This window comes from Penicillium manginii (genome assembly GCF_028828005.1).
Source record: "Penicillium manginii strain IBT 31320 chromosome Unknown utg000011l:1.0-1395921.0:1.0-1396616.0, whole genome shotgun sequence".
Lineage (NCBI taxonomy): Eukaryota > Fungi > Ascomycota > Eurotiomycetes > Eurotiales > Aspergillaceae > Penicillium > Penicillium manginii.
The window spans coordinates 229,780-249,241 of record NW_026643112.1 but is presented as its reverse complement, the minus strand read 5'-3'; the positions used below and the strand labels follow the sequence as shown (position 1 = coordinate 249,241).

Genomic DNA, 19,462 nt, shown 5'->3' with positions numbered 1-19,462 from the left:
AGAGAACCAGTAACAAAATTGTGAGAACTAAGATTAGGTGTCAAAAACTATTCCGTATTTTCCGCCCTAAGATTTGCTGAGGCCTCACGTAGCTATAGAGTATGTATGTACAGTAAATCTCAAATTAGTCATATCATTCAATACGAAATCCATCTTTGCCAAGACTCCCTACCTGACTAGATGATCCATTCTTGTTTTCGACCTCACGCTGTGGAAATTTACCATCAACACAGATTATGCATTTCAACCTCGGTGCTACAAATACCGCACTTTTAGGATGAATAGCCACCGCTGGCACTAAAAGAAGTATAGGGCCATGCCATAATAAAAAATAATCCCTCCACTATTCTGATAGTCTCAACCGGTCGGAGCACCGAATCTCCGTTCCTAGGATACATTTTCGCTGTATAAATTCATTAAGATGAGCATAAAATGCGGAATCCCAAGGTCGGGAAACCTTAGAATCCGAATATAAAATGTTCATCTTCCTCCAATAGCGAGGCCGCGAAAGCTTGAACAAGCCCTCCCCCAATGTCGGTTATTTACGTGATAAACGAAGGCCCGGTGAGTTCTGCCATCTACATTGAATTCCAAGGTTATAAACTAAAGAGCACTTTAATGAGGACAAAAATCTACTGTAGTAGCGTATCTCAGGACTAGCATGGGGAACTCGAACCTACACTGGAAACTTTGAAGCGCACCAGATTCTCTGAACGAGGCCTGGTCTACCATTCACTACGAATTAGTAGTCGCATGTGACCACGAAAATTAAATATCCTCACTGCAATCATACTTTTGACCCCATGTTCCCTTAGTAAATCGCTGCGACCGCCACAAAACCGTTACCGAGGCCTTTTTCGGCTCTGAAAGCCCATAGCATGAAGCTTACTAGTAGTATCAGATGGCTTTGCACTGCTTAGGATCATCAAGCTTATGATTATAAACGCCCCTGGGCTGAACTATTGGGCATCTACTCCGTACCTAGGTAGGCCGTATGCACCTGGGCAGTAACAGCGAGAAATTCAAAGTTTATTTGTCACGTTCTATTGGCGCTCAATCCCCAGCCCCGGAGGGCCCAAATGCCCAGGTGTGTCCATCTCCACTAACTACTTCTACTACTACTAACAGGTAGTAGTTAGTAGCACTGTGACCTGACTAGCTACAACTTGTTTCATGACCAAGCGGGCCACCTCATGAAATGCAGTAAATATAACAAATTGCAACTTTGGATATCTGAACAACAAAGTAAACAATTTTAATTGTACCTAATTGAGGGCTTATATATATTCTACTCTCTATATAGAATACCTGGGTAATTTACCTGGAACACTGACTTGGAGATAGCCTAGTACCTAGATATATCTCCCGACTCGGAGGTCTGTTAAAAATATTTTTCCAATGGATTTGAAATTCTACAGATCAGCTAGAAATATTATTCAGTGTACCTAGGTGTCTGATCTCAATTTAGTCTTCCAGATAGAAGAGATTATTGAGATATAAGATTGTAATTTATCCTATTTACTACTAGTATGTATTTTTAGGGTGGCCTGCTCGCCTGGGCGGCCCGCTCGGTCATGAAACACCCGTGGTCGTTATATCTTTGAGTGATATATAGTTAGTTAGCACATGCCAGTGGGTGCTCATTTAAGGTGCCCAGCCCTGGAGGTGGTCATAAATCTTCAAGTTGGAACTTCAAGTTGAACTTTCTGGATACCAGCCTGAGCCTAAGTACTTCAGGACCTTCAAATCTGTTCGTGAGTGGAACAATAGGAGGGAGGTGGGTGGAATAATGTAGTAGTAATTGATTCGCGTCCTAAAAGTGCGAGCAAAGTGAAAAGCATCTGCCCAAGTATGGAAACGAATAGACAACGTCGAGGAAGAATCTCTAACGATTGACAGCTTCTTTGCGTAGCAGGAACACCTCCTTTTAATGTTTGGATTTATCGCGAAACTTTTGTAACACTGGAGGATACGAAGTGGAAATTTCGAATCACGGTCGACCACTTAATTAATCTAAGAACCTTGCTCATTTTTGAGGTGTTGCGCCACTTGGCGTTTTAAAAGTTGAGTCGCGGGCATCTCTGGCTCCACCAGCAACGATCGAGGTGGAGATGTCTTAACCGACTTCGCATTCGCATTCCCGTCGGCTAGAGCGAACTGTCGCGAACCAGCCGCTACACAGACCCTCCGCAAGACCCACGCCTTTCAGGGCCTGATTATCCAACGAGACCTACTATGGAGTTTCAGGTAGGATCGTGGAGTCGCTCAACGGTTCGTGCCGCCTCTCAAGATCAAAGAAAATCACGCTCGTCTGGGAGAATGTTTCTGGGCACTGTTGCCCAGAGCTCGGCGATGTGTACACAAGACCGCCGATCATAGCGTGTTTGGGCCGAGGATACCCTAGGTACTCCGTATATATGTACCCCTTAGCGGCGCCACCAAAGTGTGATCTCAAGACCTACTGTAGGCATGGCTCGACCGATCCGAGTTTAGATGCATAAAACACGCTCCGAGTCTTCGCGGTCGGGTGGTTAATGAGAAATGAAAGACTCGGAGATGACGGCAGAGGTGTCTCTAAGGCTTGACTTTAAGGTCAAAATGTGCATGCCACTATGCAGTCCAAGATAAAATGACCCCCGGACCACGTACGTTGTCGAATCATATGCCTTTAATCTTCTGGAAGCATGCAGGAAAAAAGATCCTTCTACGGAGTACGGAGGACGGTCTCTCTTTGTACAAGGAGCTTGATTCGGAAGGTCCGCGATCCACATTCCTATGCAAACCTGGTTTCAAGGTCAAGCAACTTGACTCGTTTGGTGTCATGGCGCGCGCTAGTGTCACCAAATGCAGGCGTCGTCGCATTACTAGTAGGCGCTAGAACAGCAGGACGCAGATCCAAGGATACCCTCAAGAAAGTCGAGAGTCAAAGCTGGTGGATTAAGAGGGATCCAAGAACCACTCATTTTGTGCCGATAATCAAATAGACTTCGCGGACTCCTCTTTACTCCACCGGATGTTTTTAACTCGTCATGATTGGTTTTGCGCCCAGAGGGAGATGAACCCCCCTGGGCCGTCGTCTCCCCACGGATCTGCGATTTTTTTTGCCATCTCTTTTGCATCTGCAATCGCAGAGTTTCTACATTCCCACGCATAACAGTCATGTCGAGTGTAGACAAGGAGATCGCCAGCCATGAGGTCGGCTTGGATCAAAGCCTACAGGATGATCGCGATATGGAGCGACTGGGCAAATCCCAACAGTTGAAGGTCAGTGGAAGCGGGCGATTGGGATGCGGGGGAGCACCGCAATATGATAGTTGAAGGATTCTTACTGACTGGCAATAGCGAAACTTCAAGTTTTACTCCATCCTGGGATTCACTACGACTTTAATGGCGAGTTGGGAGTCGATTCTACTGTGAGCTCTCGTTCGATCCGACTGGGTCCCAAAGACCCCTTACCGACTGACACACCCTGCATAGCACGAGTACCTACGGCCTTACAGATGGAGGCCGCGCCGGCATGGTCTATGTCTATATTGCGTCTTTTGTGGGATTCTTCGCCTCTGTGATCTCCATGGCGGAGATTGCTTCAATGTACGTATCGCAGGGAAATTGCCATCATTCGACAGGCCATACGCCTGAACCGACCATTCTAACTATTCACCAGTTCGCCGACTTCCGGTGGACAATACCATTGGGTCAGTGAATTTGCAGCCCCGAGATTTCAGCGATTTCTGAGCTATCTCACTGGTAAGAACGCTCCGGCCAAACCTCTGCTCTGCCGCTCTTCAAGTTCTCTATATTGAAGGGTGTCAGGGCTATCTTCTATCCTAGGATACCTAACTAACCTTATCGATCTTAGGATGGCTATCCGTGCTGGGATGGCAGGCTGCTTTTGCCAGTATCTGCTTTCTTTGTGGCACTTTAATTCAGGGATTACTTGTCTTCAACTACTCCGACGACTCGGGATACATCTACGGCTTCGAACGCTGGCACGGAACTCTCCTTACAATCGCGATCGCGGCCGTCGGAACATTGATCAATACACTCGGCGCTCAATTGCTGGCTCCTCTTGAAACGGTCATCCTATTTCTTCACCTTGGAGGATTCCTTGCGGTTCTGGTTCCTCTGTGGGCAATGGGCCCCGGAAAGGCCCCCGACTATGCGGTCTGGGAGGAATTTTCCAACTTTGGAGGCTGGTCGAGTATGGGACTTGCTTGTCTCGTCGGACAGCTCACTCCTCTCTTCTCATGGACGGGTCCTGATGCTGCTACTCACATGGCCGAGGAGGTTCAAAATGCCGCCTTCGTTGTGCCCTGGTGCATGGTCTCGACTGCCCTCATCAACGGTGGATTGGGTTTCATTATGCTTGTCACTCTTCTTTATAACATGGGCAACATCCAGGATGTCATTTCTCCTGCTAGCGGCTTTTCCTTTCTCCCTGCTGTTCAGCATGCCACTGGCTCAACAGCTGCCGCAAATGGCGTCGCTGCGATTATTCTCGTTATGGAAGTCTGCAGTGCCATCAGTATTCTTGCTACCGCGTCTCGCCAGACCTTTGCATTCGCTCGCGACAATGCCCTGCCGTTCTCTGGTGCTCTTGCGCATGTGAACAAGAGTTTGCACATTCCCGTTACGTCTGTATTGGTTTCAACTATGATTACCGTGCTGCTATGTCTGATCAATATTGGATCGACTGCTGCGTTCAACGCCGTCGCATCGGTGATGATTGCGGCCCTCTTTACGACTTACATTCTGTCAATTGGCGCTTTCATCCGCGCCCGTATGCTTCCAGGTGGTATCCCACACGCGAGGTTTTCCCTGGGGAAATTTGGAATGGCCATCAATGTTTTCTCGGTCGCATATCTCATTTTTGCCATTACATTCACATTCTTCCCAACTGCAGCCAACCCGACTCCAGTCAATATGAACTGGTCGATTTTGGTATTTGGAGTTGTTGTTATCTTTGCCTGTGTGCAATATTTCGTCCATGGCCGCCGGATTTACCAAGCGCCTATCACCCAGGTCCGCAAGACTGAGTAAACAAGTCAAAGCTCTTATTTACTTGTGCTCACCTAGGCAGTGGAATCGCCATTTTGGAATTTACGACTTGCGGTCTGATGTTGAGTCGGGCATGGGCAAGCCCGAATACATACTATGTCATTTAATTAACTTCCTTATATATACCCTTGGCTTGTTGCGATGCGCAATTTACTAGAATATAAGTTCAATCAAACTTGAAATTCAATTCAGACAATTAGTTGCAAGGCTCAAAATGTCGTCAAGTCCCTCTGCATAGTCCGCCCCGAAGGGCATCAAAATGTCGGCACTTGGTACCCCAGTCACCTCATGGCTCATCATGTCCGGCCAATTGCCACACCCCAATGTCCTGGTGCTGGATTCCGCCGGGGGATCATTGGGTGAATCTCCAGATAGACTACCCCGGACTTGTTTATAGAATGTTTGAATTATGGACGCAATGTCCAACCCCGAGCCTGCGTTTTGCAAAACTTGTGGTTCGTGCGAGTTAGGTGATTGATACCGCCTCTCCTCGGCCTGAAGCATCGCTTTAATCAAAGGTACACCACGACGAGCAATCATGTCCGAGTCGCAGTGAGAAAGAATTGCAATTCCATCTTCCACAAATTGTCGATTTTGTGATGATTGGCTGTCAGACGTGGGTCGATGAAACATATCTAGACATAGGATGATCTGCAAAAATGCTTAGTTCCAAGGTTTTCAATTCAAAGTTATCAATGGCCAGGATTTTCAACTCAGAACTTACACTCGCAGTTACGCTGAATGCCTGATGTATCCACAGAACTGGCCCATTCTCAAGTGTGGCCTCCTTTTGTTCCTTAATGATCGTGCGGGAAGCAGCAACGCAAGTCTTTCGAGTGAAGTCAAACATTGGATTTACAAAGCTCAGGCTCAAGAATTTTCGATGAATCATGATCACCTTGTGAGCAGAACTGATGGCCAAGCTTCGTCTCGCCCATGGAACATAGACTGGCCAAGAAGGGTCCAAAGGCACATTTTGTAAGTAGAGAGGAAGATGTTGAGTAGCTAGAGTGCGTAATCGCCGATCATACTTCAGAACCTCTTCATATCGCGTATACAAAGTATTGGAAGCAGTGAAATCATCGTAGAGGCCAGGCATCAGAAATGCGATGTTATAAAAGAGACGAGAGTAGCCTGTAACAGTTGGTCGATTCTCTGGAATGGGAGTCAGATCGTCGTCGCAATTTCCAGGTCTCTCGGTATTAAAGCACTGTCGGTGAATGAGATAACTTTCAGTGAATGGGATGGAGAACCAGTCCTGAATGCAGAGCTGGCACCATATACGACGGCCGATTTCCCTGTTCAATTGGTCACATGAATTTGGTTCGTGATCCGCATCGAGCTGATGCAGCCCAAGGCCTTGTGCAATTCTTATAGCAGCGGCCAGAAGTACCGAGAAGCTATTAGATTTCCCAAGCATGTGAGCAGATATGGTTAGCGTCGCGATGGCCTGAACACTATAAAGAGAGTGATACGCCATATAATTTGCTTGATGGAGACAAGCAACAGAAGCCTTGAGCCATCGATGGGATAGAGCTCTCTTCTCCTGATCACGGAATCCCCAAGCTTGAGTGGTGGCTATGGGAGCACTGGCTATTGATCCAGTGAGTACTGCGAAGAGCAGTGACATCCATTGTAGATCAACACCAGATCCATCAATACGTCCACCTGCCCGAGCATAGAAATCTTCTAGCTCTTGAAGAAATGTTGTCGCATGGAATGCTCCATGATACCACAACAAACACTCGCAGTGATAAGTGACCAGCTTGTGGACTTTCTGTTTAATCGGCAGTAATAGCTCGCAGAAACTCATCATGGAGATACCTGAAATATGCAGGCCATTCCAATCATCCTCAACGGGGAGATCACCGGGCGAATGAGGCAACTCGTTTCTTTTTGCAATTTCATCTTGGTATGAAGGGTCCTTGCGACGGCCCCAGGCGAGAAACTCGAGGATTGTTGCTGCATCTTCAACTTCATTTGGTGTTTGAATGGAAGTTGCCTTGCTAGAGTCTGATACAGATCCAGCTATTGGATGATATACTGGAGAATATGTTGGAGAGTATGTTGTGCTACTGAAATGGCACGACGGCGTTGGTGTTCGTGTGTGCGCAGCGGCTTCGTTAGCCTCTCTGAGTTCGGCCTCCAGACAATCAATCTTGGATCTCAGCCCTTGGATAATATTAGATGCCTCGGAGCTTGACTGGGCGAGTAGGCAAGGCTCAGCAGACACGCCCGGCCGAGCCAGTTCCAGGCTCGGTAAATCCCGCGCCTGAGCACGAGAGCATCGTGTGCCCTTTCGGGTACAGTTGCGACACGGTACGGTCTTGTCGCATTTTATTTTGCGACGAGTACACTCGACGCAAGCTAGTCGCTTGCGTTGAATACCGGAACTCATGTGTGCCACGGAGTTGTCCAGGTGCGAATGTTGTAACAGTTAACTAGCCTCCATCGTAGACTAGCACCTCTTATCTGCGGAGATGAGCGGCCAGTTAGTTTTACGGCATTACACAGCCACCTTATCGTGTCTTGACCACTGGACCGTCCATCACCGCAGCAGGCGAGAGAACGTGTGTGCATTAATATTGAATAAATTCATCTGACCCGTTGTTTTGTAGTTAGTTAATTAGACTCAAGCATGGGTACCCAGTATATTTACTTGTTGTGGGCTATATTGTAGTCTTTAGCTGATCGCAGCGGTAAAACAGACACCGACGAGTGGTAGTCATTATACCAATGAAGACTCTAAGATTGAAGAGAAATATGATGGCATGCTACAAAAAACAACAATTGAGGAAATAGCGGCAAAACAATAGGGAGAAAAGTGAAATGGATAGACACATCCCTTTGCAGCATTCCAAATGGCGGGCGTTGAGCACTGGCGGATGAACCACTGGACTACGAAGACTTTAGACATAAATGAAGACCCCGCGACCATATGGAAATATAGGATCTGCATACACGAATTAAATAAATAATCATGATCTAATTCTTGCTTTTCTCGTTCGCGAGTTCGGCGAACCCCGAGACTCGCAGCAACGCCCTGCGAGAAGCTCGGCCGGGGTCTCGACCGAAGGCTCGGCCGAGCTTTCAAGATAAGTATCATCGAAACCTAAGCCATTTGGCGGTACGAAATTCTCTTGAGCATCGTTGCACAATCCTCCTCTATTTAATTCCGACTAAAGAATTCTACTCCGAACCATCGAACGATAGACTAAGCACAACCTGTCCAAGAGTCAACAACAGCAGGCACCATGGCCCAGACACAATACGTCGATCGCCCGATACCCCAGATATCTCTGGCAGACTTTGAGACTCGAATTGATCAAATCACGAAACAATTAATCGATGCCGCCGAAAATGTCGGCTTCTTCACACTGGTTGACCATGGCCTATCGAAAGAAGACATCGATGCCATTTTCACGACATCTAAGAGCTTCTTCGATTTACCCGATCCCGCGAAAACGACCGTTCCGTGGAATTCAAACAACGTTGGATGGGAGAAAAACTCACAAGTTCGACCTTCGACCGGTAAACCAGACAGCAAAGAGTCATACCAACTGCAATTCGGGGACAACATGAAGGGGCTATGGGTTGCAGACGAGCATCTACCAGAGTTTCAAACTACTGCTCTGTCTTTCATGCATCGGGTGCAGGCAATTTCGGAGTGTCTCATGCGGTGCTTTGCACGCGGACTGGGCTTTCCCGAAGACTTTTTTGTCAAATCTCACGACATCACACGAGCAGACTCCCAAACCACTATGCGACTACTTCATTACTTCGCATTGCCGGAGGATCCGAATGGCAAGGAGTATCATCGCGCGGGGGCACATGCAGATTGGGACTTTTTGACGCTACTCTTCCAAAAAGAAGGACAGAGTGGACTGGAGATTTGTCCTGGGCGCGAGGTGGTAACCGAATTCGGGATTGGGGATGAATGGACCAAAGTGGAGGCAAAGACCGGGGAGATCGTGTGCAATATTGGTGACTTACTCATGTCCTGGTCAGACGACCGGTTCAAGTCGACATTTCACCGCGTAAAGGCACCGTGTGAGCCCGGCGACTATTTTGGGGATCGGTATAGCATTGCATACTTCAACCAGCCTTGCAGGGATGCCCTGATTCAAGGACCGCTGAAGAAATATCCAATGGTAACCGGGGCTCAGTTTACCGAGAGTGCGATGAAGAGGAACTTTGCCGCGTTGCAGGAGAAGTTGAAGACAGTTGCGGCAGCATAGGGTCAGTCGCAGATGTAGGGCTAATCGATGGGCTTTTCGCATAAGGGTAACCGAGGGCACTAGTCGTTAGGTATGGTATATAGGCATGGGGGAATTCGGGGCATCCATGGCGGGAAAACAGCCATGGAGAGCCAAGGGGCTGAGCGCCCTCGCAAGGCACGGTTTGTTGGGACTTGTCTTGAGGCCGTGATCCTTGTCAAGTGGGAATAGAAATAAATGAATATGATACTCTTATAAGTTGCCAAAGTCCCACCAAGTCGAAAAACCATCAGCATTGCCGAGGGTTGATTCCGACTCGGCATATCCTAGATTCTCCATATCCACAAACTGCGAAGGATCCGCCCAGAGCCAAGGTGTATTGCTCATGAGACTGTCTGCAGGAGCAACCAATTTGTCTCCCATGGCTGAGCTGGTTGGTGATGCTGGTGCCGACGCCAAATGGGGCATATTGGGTGGCATGTGTGCTGCAGATCCACCATCAGCGGTATTCACAGTGATATCAGGCGACATCGCCACAATAATTTCGAGGGTTGAGGTAGGATTTTCCACATCCTCGGGGAAAACTGCAGGCGTGAGCGACGGATGCAACAAGCCGGCAGTGGACATGTCTAGCGAACTCGGTGTCAAATTGACCTGTAGAACCTCCCACATCAAGGGGATACTAAGGTGTATCGTTGATGGTTCCCAGTCAAAGTCGACCTTTTCTGACCCAGAGGCTATATGCGTCATTTTGTCAAGTGTTCGATCCTAGAAAAGATCAAGGTCAGTACGGTGACAGAGAGTATCAATGGCGCAAGGAACACACAAGAATCTCACATGCAGGAGAGAAAGGGACGAAGCTCTTCAAAAATCTCCTGCATTTAGCGAAATCGGTTTTTGATTTAAATTTGAGCCTTGGGTCAGCAGCACAGCAGTAGTAGAGATGCACGGTAGCCGCTATGGCAGCCGCATGCCCGAAGAAAGGATCAATTAGACGCATCTTCTTTTCAGAAATCATGTCGATCATGCGAACAATCCATGTTGCGTGGAGAAGGACAACCTCTGACGAGCGGCGCCAAAAGGTATTAGGGATCGTCAAATTATGGTTGTATTGAGACGCCACAATATAGAGGAAAGGGTGATTCAGAACGGTCAATATGGAATGATATGTAAATTGGAGTTTCAGCCAGGGTCCCCAATATTCTCGATTATGCCGGAGTTCATCAGATCTCCGCTCGTAGAATTTAACCGAGTCGTATCGATGGCATAGAGAAAGCTTGTTTTCAAGTTCCGTTAGGTCTGAGAGAACCATCGCGTACATAGAATCATGTCGCCATGGTTCTCTCAGCTTGCTCTGTGCGCAGTCATAGAGGTATGTTCTAACCCTGCTCCATACCCACCCAAAATGCAGGGCAAGGCTCCAGATGCCAGTAGCATCGGGACCAGAGCACCCGATTTCATCATGAGGTAATGGGGGAGGCTTTGGATCAAGTTTCCTTGCTGTGTGCTGCTCCGAGTCGTCACCCGTTGAAACATAGAACGAGCGTAATACCTCCGAGGGAATACTCAGAATTCCATTAATTTGACCATATGATTGCTCCAGTGCTTGGAGACTCCAAAATAATCTCTTCTTTCGCTCGGCGGATGGACATTCAATTCCGTATGCAGTGTCAAGATCAAGCATCGAGGACCGGCACAATTGAAGAGCAAGACCGAGATGGAATCTTCCAAGTTGTATGTTTCCATCTATAACTTGTTAGTTCTTGAAAAGTAAGAATTCGATCAGCAGCGCAGCTTACCTAAAAAGGATGAGTACGATAACAAACACAAGCTTTCGATGGTTTCCAGTTCGACAGTTCCATTTGCGATACGCAACATGACCAATGTTCGGGCACTGTCGCCATAATGAATTAACTCATCACGCTCTTGTGAGAATCGCGAAGTTAATGTTATGATGCTGCAAGCAAGTTCCTCGGAAACATGGCTAGGGTCCTTGACTTCTTCACGATCGAAACACCAAATCGGTTGTCTGTGGCAGTATTGAAAATAAAGACCGATGGCCTGTGATAGGCGAGAGGAGGCATGTAGCTTGGAGTCGTCGAGTCCGACCCCAAGGAGGAAGGGGTCGCTGAAGTTGTTGCCGGGCTCGCCCGAGGATGGGTACGACGCGCCTGAATATGCAGTGTCTGGAATGTCATTGGGACCGCTGTTACTTTGGTCTTGTGGGGGCCTATATAGAGAGGGGAAGGGTCAGTATGAAGAGAGGTCACCGCACAAGGCGGTCCGTCACGGTCCGTATCTTACCTGTTTCCGTTCAAGATAAGATTGACCTTCTCCTCCAAGTATGCGAGACGATCGGCCTTCACTGACAATAAGTATTCATTGAAATGTCTTTGATGGGTAGGATACATACCGATGGGCCACTTCGTGAGCCCCTGGACACGGTTGTATACAGACAGGGCTGGTTCAACCGAACACAGCTAGAGCAAGCGGGTTTCTCAGCGGGGCATCGGGTCTTTTTTCTCCTGTTCAGCATACATTAATACAAAGAAGATATTCCATAAAGCGCATACAACTATACCGGCAATTTAGGCAAGCCTCGTGCGATCGCAATCTTCCACGATTTGTTTCACGCGGCATTATATGACTCCGTGCGGGGGAGAGGGCTGTTGGCGAAACCGTTTTCGACCGAAGGATGCAGTTTTGGGGGTAGCACAAAGTATGTCAAATGAACACACGGCTAACCGATCAACGGAAGTGCCATTCCAAGGCAACGTAAGGATAAAAGTACGAAAGGAACAATGGGGGGTGGTTAGGTTAAAGAGAAAGGATAAAGAGGATGACGGGTTTATGATAAGTAAGAGCGGGGAAGTGCCGCGGGGACCAAACCAGCCAACAATTACCCCGTAGCCATTGGAGTATATGCCAGCACTTGCAAGATCATGCAGAGGCCTAGTTTTGGGCCGCTAGACTTGGCTTAGACCTGTGGGCCCCCAGGGCCAGCCAAGGTTGCCAGGACCAGGACGGTCCGTGTACTGACACTAGGTTTGCGATGTGACTCGCACCCCCCCGCTGAAAAGGGCAAATTTATCCTACACTCATCTCTCTCACCCCTCGAGGCGATCATCCCGGTCGCAGATCCCTGCCATAGGACTCTCTGTTATCCAATAGGTTTCTCTCCGGTCGTGTATCATGTGTTCGCACCTGCTAGGGATGAAAAGGTTAACGTCGATAAGAATAAGGTTCCTCGAATCACATCGTGCGCGTTGGAAGTTCGTTATCTCGGAATTGGAGGGAGTTAGGGCCAAGTGGAGTGGGATGGTTTAGAGACGACCCTCCCTAGGGTCGAGTCAAAAAGATGATAAGCAAAAGGGCCCCGTTCTCAGTGGCCAAGGGGGCTGGGGGTCCGCCCTCCCTGGTTAACGCCGGGGCGGTCCTAATACCAATCTTAGCCTGACTGGATTACTCCGTGGTAGTGGGGCTGTCTCCGAGTTCAAGTTTGGGGTTGATCTTTTTTTGGTTACCAAGGACTTTATCCGACATGAAATAGTTCAAATTATCGAACACCCGGGCGCTACACGGTACTAGTACGCGCTGAATACTAGCTACCAGTACCTAGATAGATAATCTTAGACCTCCATGCATGTGGTAGAACCTGGTAGAACCAAACCTGACTCGGGTAGTCAATCAATATATTCAAAGTTTCTACTAGTCGAGATAGCAAATATCATGAATGAAAATGAACTCGTCATTTCAATGCAGGAACCAAATGTCACAGCTCTGGAGACTGCTATCACACGCTCAAACGCCCTCACGAGGAGAAAAAAAAACTAATAGGCGAGAGCCTCATTCCCGCTCGCACATGCCACCCCTCCGCAGCATCCACCCGATGCTCCACAGTCAGCGTTTGCGGGGGTTTGGGTGGTAAGTTTGGCGCAGAAATCGATATCTTCTTGACTGGTCGTAGCCGTAGCTGGCAGAACCTGTCGAGAAGGCCAGATTGCTTGACCGAGCTCTTCCTCGCGCTTGTGGAAGTTGATCACAATCTCTCGGACCACACTCTGGAAGTATAATGGGCCCTTGTCTGTTGTCGGGTGTACCTCGCCCTTGAGGTTTTTGTATAATTGCTTGACCAACTCGAACTCTTCGTCGCTGGCAGACTTGCTTCGATAGACTTCATAACGCTCAATGCTGCTCGTTGCGGAAACGGGCACAAATCGACGCAGGAAGAAGAAATGTGGAGAAGCGACCATGGAGGTATTGGGGAAGTAGTAGCTACTAGTTAGGTTCTGACCTGCGGAGCTTCGTTCTGGCGCCCGATCGGTGCTATGGGTGATACTGCCGTCATTGGCATCAAAGCTATAATGGCTGAGAACTGAAAGAGAAGGGATATCAGGATGGGATGTCTTCGTGTCGTAGCCCTCATTGTAATCGTTGGCCAATGTCTTCCAATTGAACTCGCCCTCCCTTTCCCAGGCATGGTCGAAGCTGTAATCCTCAACATTAAGATCTTGGAATTGACTCTGCAAGTCAACTCCTTGGAACTCTTCTTCCCAGGATAGTTCCGGGGTGTCCTTGCTATCCAGGTTGACCCAAATGAAGCCATTGACGTCGATGTGAACATGAATAGGCAAGAGGCTGTTCTTGCTCTTGTCAAAGCCCTCGAGGTCTTGATAGCCAGGTGCTTTAGCGAGCTTGCCATTCAACCCGTAAGACCATCCATGATACTTGCAGGAGAAAATTCGTGAAGTTCCCTCGCCTTCAGTTACCACAGGGAACGCACGATGACGGCAAACGTTGTGGAAAGCATTGATGTTGCCCTCCCGATCACGGACAAGAATAAAGCCAAACCCAGCAATATCGTATCTGAGCCAATCGCCGGTATTACAAAGACGTAGCATGTGTGTGGTCAAAAGCCATTTGCGTGAAAATATGGCTCGGCGTTCTAGTTCGAACATATCGGGAGAAGTGTACCATGATGCAGGTAAAGCTGTCAAGGGCACCGTATCGCCAGATGTTTCGGTGAGTCCCAAGTAGCTCTTTAAATTTGTCGACATATTTAAGGTATTTTGGAGATGAGTCGTCGAATTATTTTTCGGTGATTTTTTAAATACTTCAGGTTGTGGGGTTGTCTTCGCCAGCTTTCGGTGCCAACTAGTGCGATGAATTAATGGACTCGAGTGGGAGTTGACTTTGTTTTATATTATCCGCTCCCCTCTATAGCCCCTCTATACATTTGCCATTAATCTCATGGTCCCCATCATAGACGTCACAAAAGCTCACCAGACAATCCGCGATATAATCCGGGGTTGACTGCTCTGTGCCGGTCACAGGACCGGGATAGACCATTTTGGTAAGGCCCCGCCCCATCTTATCAGGGACTGTGGAGAAAATACCATTCAGCAAGGCCCAATTGGCACGGTGAACGGTTCGAACCAGCCGGCTGTCGCCAACGCCACTCCGGTCCGACTCGGCTCATAACACCGTCCCTGTTGATACGTACACAATATATTCAAAGGCATAGAGGGGAAGCCAGCTCAGTATGATGCGATGACTAGTTGTCTCCTATGGCTCCAACTAGAAGTCCCGGTCATGATTCTTGATGTCTACGTTTGATCGACAATGCCAACTCGTTTTGACTGGGACATTGAAAGCGGTTTCCAGCAAATCCAGAGCATCATGCTCACCCAAATTAATCCTATGAAGCGGATTCGACTATGTTGGAGTGCATTTCATTGTAACTTCACCCGCTTGCCTTTCGCGACAAAACTTATCGCGGGCGTACCCACCGTACTAGTAGAGATAGGCTATACGCAGCACAGTACCATCACGACTGCTAGAGGAGCATCAAATTTGGAATTGAACAGAAAAATAAATATAAATAGATTCTTCCGGGAAGAAAAGAAACTTTGTTTTTCAAGTTCCAAGGTTGCAAATCGATCGATTCTGACTCGGAGGCTTAACACGATTTCATGGCATTGGGTTACATAGACACCGAATAAATACAATAAACATGCTCTGAACTTACTAGGGTCACACAGGGCTGGCTGCTCTAGATGTACGCCGATAAATGGGATATCCTGCCTCATAAAACTACTATGCCTTTCAACAAAGATTGATGAGCCGGAGCTCAAGTTTATCGCAATCTATTTTGAGGTTAATTTATTCTTTTGTCGAGGGATTGATTGCTTAGATGGAGTCTGAAATAAGTCTCTAGCAAATATTACCGGGAGGTAGCCATTGGAAATTATTTCATTCTTCTCAAGAGTTCAAAGTATGACTTGGGCATTTATGCTTGCATGGAGGCTATTTTTGGTCCACAGACTTGACCGAGAAGTAAAGACGAGCATATATTAAGAAGCGGTGGAAGCATTTGACAGCAAAATTGAAGAGTAAGTCGAGTGAAAGAAATTGTGGCGCCGCTTCGTGACTGACCCCGCTCAAAGTGCGCTATATTGAGGTCACGCGCCATCCTAGAATTCCGATCACATGAGCCGTTTCGATAAATCAATTCCAGCACCTCACAAAGTTTCTGCAATTTGCAATTATCCGACAATTGGGTCTATCTGTTTTCTGAATCATGCATGAGCTCTATTTTTTTTGGTGATTTGGCCGGATGGCAGGCCTGTTGAGATATCCTGATACCCGCCCCCTTCTATCTAAAGGCATTGTAGACGCGTGGCGTACTAGAGCCAGAAATAGTATGTTTTACACGACAAGAAAGCTTTCCATCTGCAGTTAGTACCATGGAATTGGCAGGATGGATCGGTCTAGATGCTGGAAAACAAAAGTGGAATCAGGGGGGTGATTGAGGTAAGGGGTTTTCTTTGTATATCCGTCTAGTCACTTGCAGCAAGTTGCAGGCTTAAACGGTAACTCATCTCATCTGAGACCCGTCCCATGTCTATCGAAGATGGGGGAGAAAACTCCGCTCGGATCGTCGTCCGATTCCCGGCGGTGGCGGGCAGGGCTGCCGATGAGCTGATAACATGTTTAGAATTGCGTCGAAATGACTGGTGGAATGCGGGGAAGAATGTCCGTATCGGGCATCACTGTCCACTTGGTTGAATTTCTTATCTTCTCTGATGTTCGAGGGGGCCTCATGGGACTGTCCAGGGTGATTTTGAACATGACTTGGTTTATCAAGGAGTGTTGATAGGTCTTTCTACACTCAATGATAATTGTTTGCCACGCAAATCATCTAAAGCATATGTGTGTCTTATCAATGATGTTTTTACAAAATTCCCTGGCCAAAAGATGCCATTGAACCCCGCATGGAGCCGCTGGAGCCGCCAATCCCCGCGGATCGAGCAAGCTCCGCCCGGCATTCTGACCTCATGCAGGGTGAAACTGGTAAATTGACCGGAACTTTCCCATCCGATGCCATCATAGTTTCCATTTAGCCACCTAAAGTTTTTCTTTTTGTTTATCTGGTGGCTGCTATCCTTTTGATTTTGCTGACCTGTGGTTGGCGGGTCGCGTTTGCTCGATAGAATTTTCACGCTGCTCCCCACGGGGTCGGCTAACACTTTCCACGATCGCGTATAATGAGCACCACGAATGATAACTACGCGATCCACAAGGTTTCCTTAAAGCGCACGCGTCAAGCATGTGGGCCCTGCCGGTAAGTTGCATCCTCACACTTCATGCGCAAGCTCGGACACTGATCACAGACGCATAGTCGGAAAAAGGCTCGCTGTCCCGGCGAAAAGCCGGTCTGTTCGTTGTGCCAGCGACTAGGGCAGCGCTGCGAATATGGGGCCCAAGCGGCAATCAGTCGAACTCGAGTTCGGAAGGAATCTAGCAGCGCTGGATTGGACATTGATGCCGATGAGCCCCAAGAGGTACCAACCTTCAAGTTTTCCTAAGCTCTCTATATCCAGCCATAATCATTGACCAATATTATTCCTCTGCTAGAACAATGTCTCAGATACGCATGATACGCGACGTCTTCGGCAAATTGAACAAAGGCTCGAAGAAATCAGTTCTATGCTTCAGTAAGACTCTGCCCATAGTAAGAATGGGGAATCGCTTAGTGTCATTGCTAATCATGCGACCTTGACGCTTCTGTTCAGTGACCGCTTACCTCAGAGTAATATACCGATCAAACCTCCGAGTCTGAGTGAATATCTTGCGCCCATTGGGGAAAGTATTCAATCCAATCCCAGTGCGACGATTACTGGCCCGATTGATCAATCAGTCGCTCGACCTGGCGCATCTCCAAGGTATGCCCGTTATGACGATTCTTACATATTCCAATAGATGAAGTTAAACAACATGCATTAGTGACAAATTGGCACCCTCATTGATTCAATCCGAGGTGGATGTTTACATGAACCACCTCCATGATCAGCCTTATTGTGTGTTCCCGAAAAGATGGCTTTTACAGAATGCGAGCAACCTACCGCCAGAAATTGCATTCCCACTCGTGGCTCTTACACTTCGCCTCTCCGTCAATTCACCTGGGCTTTTTGGGTACGATATTTCAACAGGAAAGCACTGTGCTGAACGCGCCTGGGAAATCCTATCCTCTCACCATCAACATGGTAGAACTGGACTTTCATTTCTTCAAGGAAATTTCCTCATGGCCCAGCTGGACTTGGCCGATGGAAATTCTCACAGAGGATGTTCATCAGTTGCACTTGGACTCCGCGTGATACAGACCCTGGGAATGAACCAGGACAAGAACCTCTTAGCCCTGAGCCAGACTGAGGTGGAATCAAGGAGGAGAATTACTTGGGCATATTTCATGCTTGATCGCACCTATAATGCCTCGCGAAATTATTCATTGTGTCTTTCCGACACTCGCTTTACACTTGACTTTCCATCCCGAGAAGGAGAAAGAACAAGATCTCGTGGGTCTCTTCACGAAAAGTCCATCAAGCAAGGTCATAGAGTTGATCAGGGAATCATGGCATGTTTACTTCGCCTCTATTCGCTTTGGGGCAAAGCCACAGAGTGGGTGTTTGAGTCTATGTCAACGTCCTCCCTCCCACCATGGCAAAGTGGATCCGCTCTGGCGATACTGGAATCAGAATGGATGCAGTTTGAGACCCAGTTTGCAGACACCCATCGCTATATGAATGTTGATTTCAAACGACGAGCCCGCGATGAGCCACAATCTCGGTCATACCTCTTGACCTGGCTATCTGTGCAATTTTTGTTCCACTCAATTCCTTGCCTACTTCACCACCCCTTCGTGACCATGATAAAGCTACGGCACATGCCCGGAAACCTATCGGCAACATTTCTACAAAAGTCTTTCGAGACCTCTTTGATTCACTCGCGATGGATCTCGAGGTTCATAAGGGAGATGAACGAAGTAGATCTCCGATTATATGACCCGTTCTTTGGATATCTAGCTGCGATTGCTGCGACAATTCAGCTGGAGCATACGGGTAACAAGAACCCGAAAATTGCGCTTCTTTTGAACAACGAATATCGAGATCTCGTTGCGTTTATGACTGAAATGTCTGCTGAGTGGGATAGCATGAGAATATTGGTTGGTGAACCGCAATCATACAAAACAGATAAAAGCTAATGTTGGAACTTGAGGTTAATCGATTGAATGAATTGGCCGCCCGCCATCAAGACTATGGGTCACTTTTTTACAACCAAGATGGATTTTCCGGAACCTTGTCAAACATGGCAACTCCATCTAATCTCCCTCGGATGTCTGCCCAGGATGAGTCGTTGATGTGGGACATACTTGACCTTACATCACTTGGCTTCAGTCAGACATCGGAGATATCAGGAATGAAATCTCCCACCAGCAATGAAGTCGCAACAGATGACAACGAAATTTCTAGATCTTTGACGGACGAGGATCTGGAAGATCACGAAGTCGAGTCTCCAAACCCAGCTCACAAACCAGCTCTACTTGGTGGAGAGGTGTCGGAATCGACACATGAAATTCCAGGCCCTGAATGGCCATTCTCTAATCAAACTGGCAATCATACCATGGGATCCGGAGTGCCAGATATCCCGGATTGGATGATCTTTGGGGACCTGATGACAGAGCATCTGTGAATTATAAAATTCGACATCTATGGATTTTATCTAGTGCTATCGCCATATCTTTCTTCCTATCTGGTTCAAGTCAGGGCCACATCCGCATCAAAATTGGCAATGAGATTCGATGCATCCTGGGACAAGGATTCGTGAATTTTATCCGGTGGCGGAAGTTT

At 47.7% G+C, this 19,462-nt stretch overlaps 6 protein-coding genes across 6 annotated transcripts; 3 read left to right on the top strand and 3 right to left on the bottom strand.

Moving 5' to 3' along the window:
* Positions 1-3,159: 3,159 nt before the first annotated feature.
* N7533_013363 (uncharacterized protein) lies at positions 3,160-5,040 on the top strand (the record flags this gene model as incomplete). The annotated part of the gene is made up of 5 exons (XM_057110013.1): positions 3,160-3,264; positions 3,343-3,413; positions 3,478-3,591; positions 3,665-3,747; positions 3,860-5,040. The coding sequence occupies 5 exons, from the start codon at positions 3,160-3,162 to the stop codon at positions 5,038-5,040; spliced, it is 1,554 nt and encodes a 517-aa protein (XP_056952715.1).
* Positions 5,041-5,241: 201 nt separating this feature from the next.
* N7533_013362 (Zn(II)2Cys6 transcription factor) lies at positions 5,242-7,456 on the bottom strand (the record flags this gene model as incomplete). The annotated part of the gene is made up of 2 exons (XM_057110012.1): positions 5,242-5,709; positions 5,783-7,456. 2 exons carry the CDS (start codon positions 7,454-7,456, stop codon positions 5,242-5,244), a joined length of 2,142 nt encoding a protein of 713 aa, XP_056952714.1.
* Positions 7,457-8,312: 856 nt separating this feature from the next.
* On the top strand, positions 8,313-9,296 carry N7533_013361 (uncharacterized protein; the record flags this gene model as incomplete). Its single annotated transcript, XM_057110011.1, has 1 exon — positions 8,313-9,296. One exon carries the CDS (start codon positions 8,313-8,315, stop codon positions 9,294-9,296), a length of 984 nt encoding a protein of 327 aa, XP_056952713.1.
* Positions 9,297-9,527: 231 nt separating this feature from the next.
* On the bottom strand, positions 9,528-11,915 carry N7533_013360 (putative C6 transcription factor; the record flags this gene model as incomplete). The annotated part of the gene is made up of 5 exons (XM_057110010.1): positions 9,528-10,043; positions 10,102-11,021; positions 11,075-11,505; positions 11,580-11,755; positions 11,814-11,915. The coding sequence occupies 5 exons, from the start codon at positions 11,913-11,915 to the stop codon at positions 9,528-9,530; spliced, it is 2,145 nt and encodes a 714-aa protein (XP_056952712.1).
* A 1,190-nt stretch (positions 11,916-13,105) lies between these two features.
* Positions 13,106-14,332, bottom strand: N7533_013359 (aromatic ring-hydroxylating oxygenase subunit alpha; the record flags this gene model as incomplete). Its single annotated transcript, XM_057110009.1, has 1 exon — positions 13,106-14,332. One exon carries the CDS (start codon positions 14,330-14,332, stop codon positions 13,106-13,108), a length of 1,227 nt encoding a protein of 408 aa, XP_056952711.1.
* Positions 14,333-16,822: 2,490 nt separating this feature from the next.
* N7533_013358 (Zn(II)2Cys6 transcription factor) lies at positions 16,823-19,304 on the top strand (the record flags this gene model as incomplete). Its single annotated transcript, XM_057110008.1, has 6 exons — positions 16,823-16,899; positions 16,957-17,119; positions 17,193-17,272; positions 17,351-17,500; positions 17,562-18,777; positions 18,831-19,304. 6 exons carry the CDS (start codon positions 16,823-16,825, stop codon positions 19,302-19,304), a joined length of 2,160 nt encoding a protein of 719 aa, XP_056952710.1.
* Positions 19,305-19,462: the final 158 nt, after the last annotated feature.